General features: G+C 32.8%; 1 protein-coding gene across 1 annotated transcript in view; it reads left to right on the top strand.

Moving 5' to 3' along the window:
• LOC139485364 (glycine receptor subunit alpha-2-like) overlaps positions 1 to 6,989 on the top strand; it is a 41,150-nt gene extending 34,161 nt beyond the window's left edge. The window contains exons 4-8 of the mRNA XM_071269801.1: positions 2,571 to 2,797; positions 3,272 to 3,354; positions 3,631 to 3,765; positions 5,131 to 5,483; positions 6,674 to 6,989. Of these exons, the coding sequence (XP_071125902.1) occupies positions 2,571 to 2,797; positions 3,272 to 3,354; positions 3,631 to 3,765; positions 5,131 to 5,483; positions 6,674 to 6,802 (927 nt within the window). The 3' untranslated portion in view covers positions 6,803 to 6,989. The remainder of the gene's footprint in view (positions 1 to 2,570; positions 2,798 to 3,271; positions 3,355 to 3,630; positions 3,766 to 5,130; positions 5,484 to 6,673) is intronic.
• The last annotated feature ends 9,844 nt before the right edge of the window (positions 6,990 to 16,833 follow it).

Here is a 16,833-nt window from a genome sequence, read left to right as displayed (position 1 = left end):
TCATGATAGGAAATGGAAGCACGGGAATATCGTATCAATTGGGAGATATATACCCCGTATGGAGGTGCTGCTGGAATGTTGCTACTTAGAAATGGAAAGTTCACAATTGGAAAGCTGAAATCATCTCTTTTGTCGTAAAGTTTTGTCTTCAACCGACCCTCATTGTCAATTTCTAGATGTAAGTCAAGATATGAAGCCGACTTAACTGTATCTGTAGTATCCTTTATCTCCAATTCGATGGGATAGATGCGATCCACAAAGTCACCAAATTTTGAATTGTTTAGTGAAAGAACGTCATCTATATAGCGGAAAGTAGAGTTAAAGGATATTGCTAACTTCTTATCTTTCTTCCTAAGAAGTTCCTGCATGAAGTCAGCCTCATAATAATAAAGAAACAAGTCAGCAAGTAGAGGGGCACAGTTTGTTCCCATTGGGATGCCGACAGTCTGTTGAAAAACACGTCCTCCGAACGTAAAAAATATGTTGTCAATCAAGAAATCAAGCATCTTGATAATATCGGTTTCAGAGAATTTTTTGTTTGAATCAGAGTGATTCTTTACAAAGTAGGATTTATCCCTTCCTAAGACAAGATACATGTATTCAAAATTTAACCGTCGAGAGTGGATAAATATCGTATTACACGAGATTTAGAGGTGGAATCTGTTTCTCTAATGATATTCTAACATTATGCAGGCAAACTTATTCCTTCATTTTGAATGATATACGTGTTCTTTCTATGTGACGTCATCAGACATGGTCGCCTTTATAATGCCGTCATAATAGGAAATTCAGAGAAAAGCAAGAAAATTCGACGTCATAATCGGATTTTAACCAATGAATTACTGAGATCAAACGAACCATACTGTAGCGTTTCTGCTGATCATGTTTACCCTATGTCCGTTGCTTTGTTTTAGTTATTTTTAGCCGTTTAGTTTCTTGTTTAAGAATATCTTAAGAATACATTTCTCAGTTTTTAACAATTTATGATAATACTACATCATTTTACAGATTCAATCGGAGTCTGCAAATAAAATTTTTTTAATTCAAAAATTAATTCTCTTAAAAAATATAAAGAGTTTTAAAATATTTATTTGCAAATCATACCCGTAAAAAATACAAAACAATGACAATCTTTCTTTGAAAATCATGTATTTTTTTCGCTGAATATAACTCTACCATCGACATTTTTTTGATAAATATAGATTGACCATCCTCATGTCAGATGATTTACAACCTTGTTTTATTAATTATATTTCAATGTTATTGACATGATATAGAAAATAAATAAGGATTTGCCTTTCATTAGGCTAAATCCACAATTAAAAAACAAACTCAGCAAAATTTCCGTCATGTTTACATTGTTAAACATGAATTCAAAAACAAAACATTAATATCATTTAATTCATCAATTTTCAAGTTTTGACCACATTTACTAAATTCATTCATTGATATTTTGAAATGCTTTTTAGTTGACAGAAAAACAAGTCACGTGTGTTGGTCTCTAGAGGATAGTTTGCACATTTATAATCGTACCACATGTCATTGTTCCTATTTTTTAATCCTTCATTTAAGTATACTTTGGTTTTTTATGTGTTTTTTGTTTGCGTCTAATTCGTCTTTTAATTAATTAAAATATATATTTATTGTACAAAAGATACACCTAAGGGGTTGTACAAAGGAAGACAAATATCTCTTGTGAAGAATGTTAAAAATAAAGATGCAGTTACATGTTGTATAATTGTGTGTGATTTATACTATTACTCATCATGTGATATGGATTACGAACATATTTATGTGTTATATCTTTTTTCAAGAATGCAACTTCCGTCAGATCTAATCATTGTAGATGCTACTTTTTAAATTTGCATGCGAAATATTTATGTAAAACATTATGTACTTGCAATCCTTTGACATTTCTTATTCAAATGATATCTAATGACGTACACGTTTCATTTAATTAACAAGATATAATAGTTTTCGCATGTAAACAGAGAAAAATATTACATAAATAGGAACATGCACATTAACAAATTTTTGTTGGCCTCCTTGTACTCCTATTTTCAACGGTTGTCTGTATACAAAGGAATAACAATTGTAGTTGTTGTAGATGCACAAATGCATTTATTTGATATTACTCACCGAACATGTACTTCACGTCTTTGACGAATAGGCATATTTAATTCTATTGTCTTATTCGCCCGTTAGTTTGCTTATCCGTCAAAAACTTACATAACATCATGATATATTCAGCTTCTGTATTTGGAAATGCTATCAGTTGTGGTTTAGAACTTTGTAATCTTGAGGTTTATATATTTATATTTTATCTATACTATATGTGAAGGTAAAATGGCTAGTGACAAGTATAAATGTATTATAAATTGAAAAAAAAATTTTTTTTTGTTGAAATTCATCATGACTGTGTTCATTTATATAAGCACTTGAAAATATAAAAATTAGATAGCATAGACAATTTGGAAACCGTGTACACCAGATGATAATTGTTGAAGTTGCCAACAAAGTTTATAACATGTTTATTCAATTTACAATCATAAATATTTTGATCCTTGCAGGATTTTTCAATTGACATATTTCTAAGGCAAAAATGGGTCGACGAGAGGCTGTCATTTGAACATTTAACAGATGACAAATCACTAGAGCTGGATCAAAAAGTAATGGATAAGATATGGGTACCAGATACTTATTTTGCAAATGAAAAGAGAGGATTATTCCATGATATTACTGTTCCGAATAAAATGATGCATCTTTTCCGAAATGGCACTGTTTTCTATAGCTTGAGGTAAATCGAAGGAATTAAATTTGAAACACTACATGAGCTGAATAAAAGATATATTGGTGAATTCACTTCCTTGAAATATAGTCAATTCACAATCACAATACAGATGCTAAATATAAAAATGTTTCCAATAAATCGAATAACATAATAAAGATGCAATAAAATACGAAATTACATGTACATAGATATATGAAGATGTGGTATGAGTGCCAGACAAGTCTCAATTCAAGTCACAATTTTTAAGGGTAAACCATTATATGTGAAAGCAGAACTAAATAGAAAACTGAGTTTTTGCTTATGCATTTGGTATTTGTTTCTTATTTTTGTGAACTTATCTAAATACATTCATTTCAAAAAATATTCGTTCAAAAGAAGATATAAGACATGATCGATCTTATAGAACTTATTGACATAGCAATATAATCTTGTAACTTTTGTATATAAGAAAACAAATTATATATAACATATGTTATTCAGGGTTGGATTAACTCTCAGTTGTGTTATGGATTTGTCCAAATATCCATTGGATTCACAGACATGTCCTATACAGATAGAAAGTTGTAAGTATAGACGTCATGTTTTAAAATCATATGTTTTGATTGTGAATATACGTGTTTTCTATATAAAACGGATTGCTAGCTCTGAAACTATGGGCTTGTTAGCTAGTAGATATTAAATAATTACATGTAAAGCATTATTCCATTGAAAATTAATACAACATTTCCCAATTAACTATTGCATGTAATATCCGATGGACCCTGACCTGACATATGTCTTGTATTTGTTTTTAAATTGGAATTTAATTTATGCAATTTGTCTTGATTTGTACTTTTTAGATGGATATACCGTTGACAATGTCAAATTTAATTGGGAACCCATAGAACCAATCGAATTTGATGAAAAAGAACTTGCACAGTTTACTCTTTTTGACGAATATGATATTAAAAGCTGTTTTAGGCGTACTAATACAAGTAAGTAAACTATTTTTTTCTTTTTACCATTTTGGTAAATATTTTAAGCGACAACTACCAGTCCATAGTGCAGACAATAGCCGAAGGCTTTTTTTCCAAAGTAGTGAAAATAGAGAAGTTCTCGCTCGGAAGCTTGTTTTGTTAATATAGAGTTTTAATTGCTTATGCCATGGTATTTTGTGAGTCATTTGTCTGTATAAGAGGGGCGAAAATAGCAGAGGGACAGTTAAACTCATAGATAAAAAAAAATTACAACGCCAAGGATAAAAGACAAACAGACACATAATAATAGAACAGAATAAACAACATTGACAAGCAGCGCGAACCCCACGCAAAATTTAAAGGTGATCCCAGATGCTCCGAAAAAGTAAGAAGATCCTAGTCCACATGTGGCACCTGTCGTGTTGCTCATGTTGTTCGAACCCGATAAATAGTCTTATTTGGTAGGTCGTAGTCGTATAATGTCTACTATTTATGTACTTCAAACCTGATGTTTATGCATTTAATTTAGTAGCTGTAACACTAGTTTCTGGTATAAATGTGTAAATGTGATATGGACAAATCTTTTCTTATATGTATCTGTAAAATATATCAGATGATAGTTTTTGCTATTATACCTAGTATATCCAGTGCAGAGCTTTTAAAAAGAGGCGAAATATATATGAAACGGACAAACTCATTAGTCAAAAATAAAATGACAATGCAATGGCAGTAAAAGAAAATTAAAAAGACGACAATTTTCATAGAAAAGTAATTTTATATAAAAATTGATAAAGCCTGACCAACACGAACCCCAAAAGAAACAGATGGTGATATCAGATGAAATAGTGAGCAGATCCTGCTCCACCTGTGGTTACATAATTAGACTAAGTACTAGTAGTCATGAGTTGTAACATTATAACCTTTCCATATATTTTTTTATTCCTGATAGTATAGCTTAAAACGAAGTTTCTGTTGTTATCTTTTACTTTACTTCAGCGTTTAGATAGAAACATATATATAAGTGAACATCAAAATAAATCATGATTCAAGACCTGCTTTCTTAATTTAAATATTGGTGTCTTATTCGGAAAAAATCTTATTGTCGCCCTATGGTTCCAATACTGGTTTGGATCAAGGTTACTGGTTGCAATTTTTTGATTTGTTACCCAATTCCTACGATGTTCAATTATACTGTGTATACGTGCATAATGCATATAATTGAATGGTTTCAAACATATACGGTCGAAGTGTTTCACACAAATTCATATAGATTCTTTTTAAATTGAAAAGGGTCTATATAACTATATAATAGATAATAATCTTAATCCTTTTCATTTCATTTGAACTGTTCAACATTCTTTTTCGCTTTTTATTTCTTTTTAGCTGGAGAGTTTGCATGTCTGTTAGCCGAACTACATCTTCAAAGGAACAGGGGATATTACATCATACAAATTTTTGTTCCCAGCATTCTTATTGTCACGTTGTCATGGGTATCATTCTGGTTGGATATTGATGCTATTCCAGCACGAATCTCACTAGGCGTGCTGACTGTGCTCACCATGACAACACAAAGTGCCGGTGCACGCGAATCTTTACCAAAAGTATCATATGTTAAGGCCATAGATGTCTGGATGTCAGTATGTTTAATCTTTGTGTTTGCTTCATTGCTAGAATTTGCATACGTCAACGTCCAAGCAAGACGAAAAAGCAAAGAAAATTCTACAGATAAGAAACATGTACGTACATAGAAATATTTCATCTTCTTCTTAATTCTATTTTTGTTATACAATTGTAATCTGTGTTTTTTTTCAAAAAGTTTTTCATTTTTCATACTTTTCAGGCTGACAGTTTGTAATATCAACTTGTGTTAAAAACGATTAAAGAATTAGATAAGAGTAAAAGTCAACCCAACTTTTGCCTTCGGCTGTTTTCTGTCTATCGGTCGGGTTGTTGTCTCATTTGACACTTCCACATTTCCATTCTCAATTTTAGATTGTGTTTGCATATTTTTTATAAAGAATATGTGATGGTAAAATTACTTAATACTTATTTGGAATAAACAATATACTATACTGAAATAGAAAAAATAATTCATTAAGATACATCAAACTGAATTGTAAAGTCCAGCACATCCTCATTTAATTTAGTATAACTTGTTTAGAAAGAAAAAAAAACGCTTCAATGTACACATTTATAAAACTATTTTATTTTGTTATTTAGATAAAATTGAATTTTAGATTTTTTTATCTTATAATTCATATGATAAAAAAGTGTTAAATATAATATCATTTGCTATTCTGTCATATGTGTTTTATTTGTTTTATGTATTATCGATTTAATTTGGATGTAGTTCAAAAGATGGGCGAAAATTAACATAAGCACACACAAACTCACAGATGATCGAAAATACACTGACACCGCCAGGGCTAAAAATAGAAAGACACACAGACAAATAATAGTATGCAACACACAACATAGAAAATTAACGACTAAGTAACAAGAACTCTACCAAAAAAGCGTGAAGCAAATGTGTACCGATGAATATTAATATATACTTTTGTTATAAAAATACAGATAGATATATGGTTATTATTTCCCGATTTAAACTTATTCTTTAGCCATGCACCATGCTTTAATTATGTTTATTCTTATATACTTTTTTTTCTCGCGTTTGAGTTTTGATTTTAAATGAAATAAGAATTATGTCATAAGAAAATAAATTCTTATTCTATTATGTCATTTAAAAAAACAATTGGAATTATAAAATATATTGACTAGAAGTGTATTTTGATATGATAACAAATTAAAAAATAATAAAAACTTGAATACAATAGGTTATAATCAACAACCTTTGATTGTTTAGTAAATTTGTAATACGCCTGTTAAAAGCGTTAATTTGATACTACTTTTTTTAATCTCATTTCAGTTCTGTCGTAGTGATAGTGTACTTACAGACAGAGTAAAGGCCCGACAAGTAGACAAACTATCAAGACTTATCTTCCCATTGTCATTTATCATATTTAATTTAGTGTTTTGGATTTATTACTTGGTTTAGTAAATAGATGTTTCATTATCCTTTTAACATTCCATGCTACATTGAAAACGGTGCCAAAGATGACGATAAAGATTAAAATGAAAATATAGGTGTGTAAAACTGTGATACTTTGCTATAATTTATTTGCACTTTTGTATACAATTAAATTCAATAAAAAAAAACGCACTTTAGAAGGAAAAAAAATAAATGTCTTTGTTTCATATTAATATATTCAGTGTTTTGGGTCTGATTTTAGTGACGGCGATGTTCTTGATCTGCAGGATCACCGCATCTGAAGTTTCATATTCCTTTTAAATTTTATCCTGTATCTCTGCTTTATTGTCAGTGTCATAGTGGATACATGATAATCAAAATTTTAGCTGTCTTGAGACTTGAAAACACACAAAAGGTACAAATGGGCCATTCATAACTCATTGTTCAAAGGTAATCTGACAACTTCATTGCAGGTGTTACGGAGAGTGAGAAGATCCTGCTATACACGTGGCAACCGTCGTGTTGTTCATGTTGGTACAAACCCAATGATTAATCTTATTCGGTTGGCCACTTTTTAATAAAGGGCATATAGTAGTAGTTTCGAATATTGGAACATATCAGTTGTTATTTTCGAACAGATATTCCATATAGGTCATCCAAAAAATGATGGCGTCCGTTAAATTTATTAAGTGTATATTTTAAGATTTAAAAGGTTTAAAAGCTTCCAAGTGAGCAGCAACCCTCTATTAAGAAAGTCATGATAGAAAAAAAACCCTGTAATAATGATTCAACTCAGAGATATATACTAGCTATGCACACTGGTGGAATATTGCAACATAAAAAAGAACGTTTATAATAGGGAAGCTGAAGTCGTCTCTTTTGTCGTAAATTGTGGGTTTCAACCGACCCTCATTGTCAATGTCTAGACGAAAATTAAAATATAAACTGTATTTATTGCATGCATTATTTGAATTTCAATATATGATAGATGTACATTTGTAGATAGACATACAGATATAAAAAAATCTCAACAAAGAAAAGTAAATAGACATAAAGACAAAACAATCTATATTTTTTACTTGCTAATGAAACAAAATAAAAGCTCGGCAAGACTCACTTTTTTCCTATATCTAAAATTTGTTCAAACTAAATCTTTTTTTTCCTATAATGTACGCTTTATTTGTATATCAAACATAGCAAAGAAGAAAATTAATTGGAAAGATGAAAATGGATTATGAAAGATAAAAAATGTTTCTTTCGTTTTAATGACACTAGACTTTCATCTAAATAATTGATGAAACAAGATAAGAAAGAGTTATAAAGGTTCAATCAATATCATACCATTCATCTAAAAATTTTCTAATGACAAACATGATGTTTTCTCAATAATCAAATTAAAGTGCATCAGATCAATGGTTGTTTTAACGTTTGTTTAGTTCACAGATCAAAACTTTCTTGCATTGCTTAAAAAAGAGACAATTTCTTTTTTGAATTGTTGGTCAGTTTGTAGTGTGTTTTCCTCCAATGCGAGATGTCATAGAGTCGAAACCTCTACCGGGTAAAACAACAGACGATATGAAGTAGCAATTCATCATGACTCTGCTCATCATGTCGATGTCGGTCTAGTACAAACAATGTAAATATATATTTTGCTTGTCTTGAGTATGCATTGTATCTGCTGTTGGAGGTTAAACAGCTGTCTCTCAGAACCCTCGGCTGATTGGTGAAATAATTGTGGGTTTGATGATAAAAGCATCAAATTTTGCATGGTAGTAGAGATGGGTATTCTAAACAATATTAGCTATGGACCCACCTTGAAATTTCAAAATGGCGGCTTTTTTTCAAGATGGCCGCCGTCATATATAAAAATTAACAAATTTGGCTAATCCTAGGTTACCATATGATTTTTTGGGGGTGCTAAAGAGTTTAAAAGTAGGGAAACTTGATTGCATTATGAACAAATAAGATTTGTTTTTGTCATTTTAGGTATTGGTAGTCTTGTAGCAGTATATTTTGAGATATAAACTAGTAGTTTTAGCAATGTCAAAACAGTGCAAAATTGTAGATCCGGAATTACCATCAACATCTTCTATATCTGACGACTTTGATTGGAACGAATGTATTTTTTGCCAAGAACAGACTAAAGAAAATTTACAGTGTCCCGCTAATAGCAAGCGATCTGACGTAGATGTAGGAACAGGATACAAAACACTTGAAACAATTTTAGAACGATGTCAGCTAATTGAATGGTTCCCGATTCCGATTAGATTAAAACATTTCATTGACGAAAACGGTTTGGCTTTAAACTTGCAGCTGCACAATGCAAAATGGCACAAAACATGTAGAAATAAGTTTTCAGAGTTAAAGATTGACAGACACGAAAAGCAGAAGAGAAAAGGAGAGAGTGGTGAGCAGGTTGGGACTAAAAGTAAAATAACACGACAAAGTGTTGGCTCTGCAACAATGACTATGACTGAAGATTGATTCTTCTGTGGTGAGTCTTCAGGAGATCTACACAAAGCATCTACGTTTCAAATAGACAAACATGCACGTAAATGTGCACTTGACCTGCAAGATACAGTACTTTTGGCAAAACTAAGCGCAGGTGACATGATTTCCCAAAGAAGCCATTTATCATGTTAAGTGCCTGACACATTTGTATAATAGAGCAAGACCACTAAAGATTATTGATGAAAGTTCAGACAGTCGTATCCACGGGATCGTCCTCGCGGAGCTGGTAGTGTACATAGAAGAATCACGCATAGACTCTGATGTAATTCCAATTTTCAAATTAGCAGACTTAACGCGGATGTATACCTCTCGAATGGAACAGTTTGGGTTAGAAACATATGCAAGGGTGCATTCAACAGATCTAAAAAACCGAATTCTTGCAGCAATCCCAGACTTGCAGGTCCATAAACAAGGAAGAGACGTGCTATTATTATATAACGATGATGTTGGTGCTGCAATAAAACAGGCAACAAGAACAAATTATGATGATGAGGCAATTTTATTGTCTAAGGCTGCACAAATAGTGCGAAAGGACATGATGGCAATGCAATATATATTTAATGGAACGTTTGAGACAGGTTGTCAACAAAACTCTGTTCCACAATCATTGAAAACATTAGTCGGAATGATCCTTGGTGGACCAAATATTAAAATGCATTCAAGCAATTCTATTGAAGCACAGACTACACTAACTATTTCACAGCTGCTTCAGTTTAATTCCTCCATACGCAGACGAAAGGATTCCTCCGCAGTTTTCCATTCAACAGAACGAGAGCCACCTCTCCCAATATATTTAGGCCTTCTGCTACATGCTGAAACGAGGAAACGAGGGTTGATTGATAAAATGTACTCTTTAGGTTTATCATTATCCTATGACAGAATAATGAATTTATCTACTGCTCTTGGCAACTCTATCTGTGAGGCTTTCAATAATGAAAATGTGGTATGTCCAGCAAAACTTCGGAGTGGTGTGTTTACAACTGCAGCCGTGGATAATATCGACCATAACCCGAGTTCGACAACTGCTCAAGGATCGTTGCATGGAACTGCCATATCACTTTTTCAACATCCAGTTCCAGGAAATGTTGGTGTCGAGAGATTAACCATACCAATTGATTCTACAGTATCAAAGAGGGAAGACCTGAAACCGTTACCAAAAGCCTATACCATCGTCCCTCCTGTTGTTCTTCCAAAAGAACCTGCAGAAATACCAACGGTTCATGGTCCGATGATTAACGATGGTACAGTGATAGCAAGTGCAATGAATTTGGAGTACAGGTATGTTCTAATTTTCAGACGTATGCTGAAAGACAAAAGTCTGGTTGAGAACCGCAATATGATACCAGCTTTAAAAAGTTGCAATAAACAACTATTATTGTAGCTTTTATTTGATTGAGTTTGGTAGGTTAGCTGTTGTCTGAACGTTGAGTTTTCAAATGTTTGATGTTTGAACACATTGTGAATATTCTGCTCTTTCCATAACAGTATACATTAGCACAACTTGTAGAATGGTTGCCTAAACTATACCAATACTCACCTTTTTAATTCTAGCACTATATACGTATATAAAACTAATTCTTACCTTTAGAAAACTGTATGCCTATGTCAATAATACTAACCTTTATAGAAAACTATACACATATACTTACCATTTATAGCCATGCTTCAACTGCTCGCCTCTCATGTGATATTAACACTCATTATTTGCACATTTGCTATGTTAATTGCTTATTCGTCTGTCTCTATGCACACATATATATTAGAACACTTTATCATTTATTACTAACTCAATATAAAGTAAAACATAATGTTTCAGGTGGTTTAATCATGTAAATACCAAAATTGAAGCAGATGACATTGAAGACATGGAATATTCCTGGGCAGCTTTCCACGCTAGTCAAGCCACATCAGATATCAATGCACCGTTAGATATAAGTTCACTGTTACCCATGTTTCAGGAAGAAGCTAAATCTATCGCAATGATTAGACATTCTATGAATATAGCAAAACAATGTGTTCAATTTTTAAATCCTGGACAGATACCAGTAATAACCTGTGATCAGCCTCTCTATGCACTTGCGAAATTAGTTCAATGGAATTGGCCAAACAAATTGTCGTCCTGTTTGGAAGTCTTCACATAGAAATAGCAGCGCTGAGAACCATAGGCGATTGGTTAGACAATAGTGGTTGGACAAGTGCCTTGAGTCAATCGAATATAGCATCATCAGGAACAGCAGATTCGTTTTTGAGAGCTTCTCATGTCTCCAGAACACGACACGCCCATGAAGTAATTGCAAGTGCACTGTATATTCTTATGCAACGAGCATACAGGGTGTGTATGGAAGAACCTAGCCTTGAAGATACTGATGTTGGCGTGAGCTGAGAGAAATTGAAAGTCCACTTTTTCACTTCTGGTCGTTAACATTGAGGTTTGAATTGTACATTCTGCTGTTTGTACGATCATTAAGAGAAGGTAACTTCAAATTATACAAAGATTCTATGACACAGATTATTCCATGGTTCTTTGCTTTAGACCATCCAAACTATGCAAGGTGGCTTCCAGTACATGTACGGGATATGATGGCATTGAACGATACAGCTCCAAGTGTTGCAACAGAATTTGAAAATGGCAAGTTTGTGTTGCATAAATCGCATAGTAAATTTTCGTCAATTGCTATAGATCAAGCACACGAACAAAACAATAAACTTGTCAAAGGAGAAGGTGGAGCAATAGGCTTGACTGAAAATATGGCACAACTTCAGCGTTGGATGGTGTCTGGACTGGAAATGGCCAGAGTAATCAACGAATTCCAAACGCCACAAGAATGGATTAAAAGAGATCAAAGTAAGGGACCTGATGTTCGACATCATGAACAAACAAAGAGTAAACAAACAACTCTTTCAAATCAAGTTAAAGCTTTGTGTGCCGTTTTTGAGGAAATGGGAAATCCTTTTCAGGAGCAAAGTACAGATTTGTTGATTCTAGATACACGAGACATTGTTGATCCACGTGTCTGTGAGACTATACGAAATGTAGAAAATCTTGGAAAAGAACAATACCATCAGTTTGTAACTAAAAGACTCCAAAATAAATCAAAGTCGCTTCATGTACCAATAAAACAAAACAAGCTATTGCTGTTCAGTCGACAACAACCGAAACAAAAGACAAACAGCAGATAACATCTTTGAAGCAAAACTGTTCTCATTTTTCACAATTATATGTTTCATGCCAAGTAAGAAATGGTAACTTAGAGGAATTCTTTCGGCATGAAAACCAATCATATCCTCCAGCTCTTTCACAGTTTGGAGAAATGCGTCTAGGATCAAAATCTGACCTGTTAGTTCCATTAGAAAGATTGACAGAGCTGCACGAGGAGGCACCAAATGCAGACGTGTTGTTCATAGATGGCGCCGCCATCATTAATATGTTGAAACCCCGTGGAAGTAAGACATGTGAAGACTATTTCAATGACATTTTCATGCCTTACATACATGATCAGTTGCGCTTTGTAAGTAGACTTGATGTAGTTTGGGATGAGTACATCTCGAATAGTTTGAAAGCCTCAACAAGATGTAAAAGAGGCAAAGGTGTGAAAAGACGTGTCCTGCCAGATTCAAGAGTACCAGGAAACTGGGAGGCATTTCTTAGGGTTAATGACAATAAAACAGAGCTGTTCATATATTTAGCTGAACAATTAGTGGCTTCAGCAAGAGGGTCTGATGAACAGAAACAGGTGATTACTACGAAAGGAACTGATGTTCTATGCAGCCTACCAAAAGATATTAGTAAATTATCACCGTGCACACACGAGGAAGCAGATACACGGATGATGCTGCATGTGTATGATGCTGTAGAAGAAGGATTAAAACGGGTTATATTGAGGACAGTTGATACAGATGTCGTAGTTATTGCAATTTCTATTGTCCATGAAATTGAGGTGAATGAGTTTTGGATTGCTTTTGGAGTTGGCAAATATTTCAGATATTTAGCTGTTCATGACATCGCCAAAAGTCTTGGACCTTTACGTTCACGGGGACTTTTGTTCTTTCACTCCTTTACAGGTTGTGATCAAGTATCGTCGTTCGCTTACAAAGGAAAGAAAACCGCATGGGATACATGGAGCTCTTTTGAAGAGATTACACCTGTGTTTGAAACATTAAGTAGAACAGCATCACCAAATGTTATTTCCAATTTCATGCTTCAGATAGAGCGATATGTTATACTAATGTATGATAAAACAAGCCAATGTACGAAGGTGAACGACGCACGGAAAGATCTATTCACTAGGAAAGGAAGGGCAATATATAACATTCCTCCATCAGAATCTGCTCTACTAGAACATACAAAACGAGCTGTTTACATGGCAAGCCTTTGTTGGGGGAAATGTCTAGAACCTTCTCCCCAAGTAGGTTCACCGAGTGAATGGGGATGACAAAAGGACAAAACACAGATGTGGATACCCTATTGGACATCCTTGCAACAAGCCTCAGCCTGTTGTAAGGAGCTGATAAAGTGTGGCTGTAAAATTGAAAATGGATGTCGTAGACGATGCAAATTCGTGAAGGCCATGCTGTTATGCACAGCACTTTGTAAATGTGGTGGGGAATGTGACAGAGACTAGATGACCAATCAATTTGTGATACACTTTGACAACTGAAGAACTGTAATTACTTTCGTGAAGAAATGTTTTTAAAGTACAATTTGATAGTGAAAAAAATAGTTGAAGGTTTTAGCAGTTTTGGTTTTGTGTATTTCACTTGCTTTGGCGGCCATTTTTAAAATGTTCACCATTTTGAAAATTATTGAGTAGTTCGAAATAGTAATAGAACTTATCTGAAATGATTCCTTATGTTGTATTTACTCTAAAAAGATTTAGTGTCAAATCTCTTAGCTTTTTTTTGGTAAATTTTTGAAATTTATAGCATCTGTCCGCCATCTTGAAAATTTCCGCCATTTTGGATTTTTCAGAGTGGGTCCATAGCCTAAATTGACCACAATATACATGTTTACCTTTATGCAAAGTCTCATGCTTTTATCATCAAACCCACAATTCTTTTGAAAATATGCACGAATCAGCTGGACTAGTAGCTTATATTGACAATATATTTGATGAACCTAAACCTTTTACAGTATTATTATATTAGCTAATGCATGATCAATACACCCCAGCTTGCATTGTGCGTCCACGAAAATACAATCAGCCTAACAGTAAGTTCGTTCGGCTCTGATATGATTTAAAATCTTTAAAAAAATCTCGAGGATAAGTAATGTTAGCAGTATGAATCTGAGATAAACAAAAAAAATCCTTCAACCAAAATTTACTTTTAATGGATGAATTTCATATACATTTGTAGCAGTTTCGAAGTTTGAGCATTACATCTAAAAGAAAACGCTTTGAACTTTGTGTGTGTCACCTACATATCATTTTGTTCATATTTCATGATATGGCCTACTATGATTAATCGTACTTGCTGTAGTAGTTTTCTACAAACTTTCAAATTTCTATTAAAAACAGATAACGTTGCAAAATAAAGAGATACAGTATATACATTGTCTTTGTTGACATAAACTATCATTGAAATGGTTCCAAATTTTTATGTCTGCTATATAATACTATATATTTCTTTTTTTCTATCCGTGAACAAAATACGACAGCTGTGCCCATAAAGTCATTCTTACATTTTTTTAATGTTCCACAGAGGTAGAACAATTCAAAAAGGTTTTAAATAAACTCATCATAGAAACATTTTTTTATATTAAAGCCAGACGCGTTTCGTCTACAAAAGACTCATCAGTGACGCTCGAATCAAAAAAGATTATTTTATTCTAAAACGTCTTTATAAGAGATTATGCCTGCATCTTACTTTAATATTCCAACCTTTTATAAATGTCTAGGTCACTGAATCTACCTGTTCGATATAAAAAATGGTATTCTTTGAGTTAAATATAACTTATTCATTTTCATGTCACGAGTGTCAGCAGTTTTTTTCTTATTTCAAGACATACATTTTTTAAGTAAATTAAGTTTCCATATTATTATTATTAATCTATGGGTGACCACGAGGTAAATTAGAATTACAGCGAAGTGGTTAAAAATGGTTAATTATTTATGATTAAATGTAAACAATCAAAAATGGTTCAATGTAAACAAACAAACAAAATCATCATTAACGCCTTAAATTATATTTGAAACATAACATCAAAATTGATAGGATTACTCTAGAAAGATGTTCCTCCCATGTCCATTAAAGTGACATATCTTAGGACAACGTTTTGACTAATTCAATGAGTCAATTCACCGATACCGCATAATGGGGCTACCTCATAAGATACACATGTACCATGAAAAAAAGACACAAAACAAGACAAAGAAAAAAATCACACAATCAAACCTACTGCACAACAAACTGAGCACGAATGTATATTATAAATTAAAATATTATTGTTTATACATTGTGTGCAGTGAAACCCCTTTTTAATTCGAAATTACAATTATAACGGCCTAGACACTGGAGTTTTTATAGTCTATTTTAAGAATCATCATCTGATTTGTGTATATTTCCTTCATATCAATACATTGTACCTTATTATTAACATAACAAAAGACGTGATGTACGATAAAATTGAAACTGCTTAATAAATACAGGTAGCCTTTGTGAGAAATAAAAAATGATAAAAACATACTTTATTCAAATAATTATATATGGTGAGAGGTATAGATATATAGATCGATAAGGACTACATGTACAGGTACATTTGTACAAGGATAGATAATATTTATAAAGGTGGATGTTAATAATTTATAGTGGGAGGTTTTTTTTCTCATTTGCTTTTTCCCCGACAAATGAGTCTGTAAAAATGGGGCCCCCTTAGTTGTTCCCTGGGCAACTGAGGGTTGATGTAACAGGTGATTATAAATAAAATATGTTAAATATAAAAAAAAAAAAAATACATTGTACCTTGTTTAAAATTGTTGTTAGGATGTGGTTTAGTTTTAAAATAAACATTAGGGTTTTGATGCGTTTTGTTATTTGATTTTGCCATGTGATAATAGACTTTCCGTATTGATTTTCCTCTGAGTTCAGTATTTTTGTGATTTTACTTTTTCATCATTGCCATCATGTATCCATAATTTATCTTAAATGGACTGCTTTCGTGTATAGACTGATGTGTTTGTAATATAGACTGACATTCATGTTTTAAATCAACACATTGAAACAAATCTAGATGGATATGTCGAGTTAATATGTGCTATCTGTCCCACATGGATTATATTTTCTATAAATAAATACATGTTATTAAGAAACCGTGGTAGATAACCAACTGGAATCAAGTGAACAGTAGTTGTGGCAGGCGATAACTGACTATATCATATTTTATTACTTATCTACTAGTAACCTGCTATTATTACCTCCCTGTCTTCACTTGGAAAATCAGGACAAGATAATCCAGCGGACCCCACAGTTTATGTAATTGATATTAGGACCTTACATAATGCACTCACATACATACCTATCTTTATAAAGATAACACATGTGAAAATTTG

The sequence above is a fragment of the Mytilus edulis genome, chromosome 8, assembly GCF_963676685.1.
Source record: "Mytilus edulis chromosome 8, xbMytEdul2.2, whole genome shotgun sequence".
NCBI lineage: Eukaryota > Metazoa > Mollusca > Bivalvia > Mytilida > Mytilidae > Mytilus > Mytilus edulis.
The sequence above is the reverse complement of the archived record's forward strand: the minus strand, read 5'-3'. Positions and strand labels throughout refer to the sequence as shown.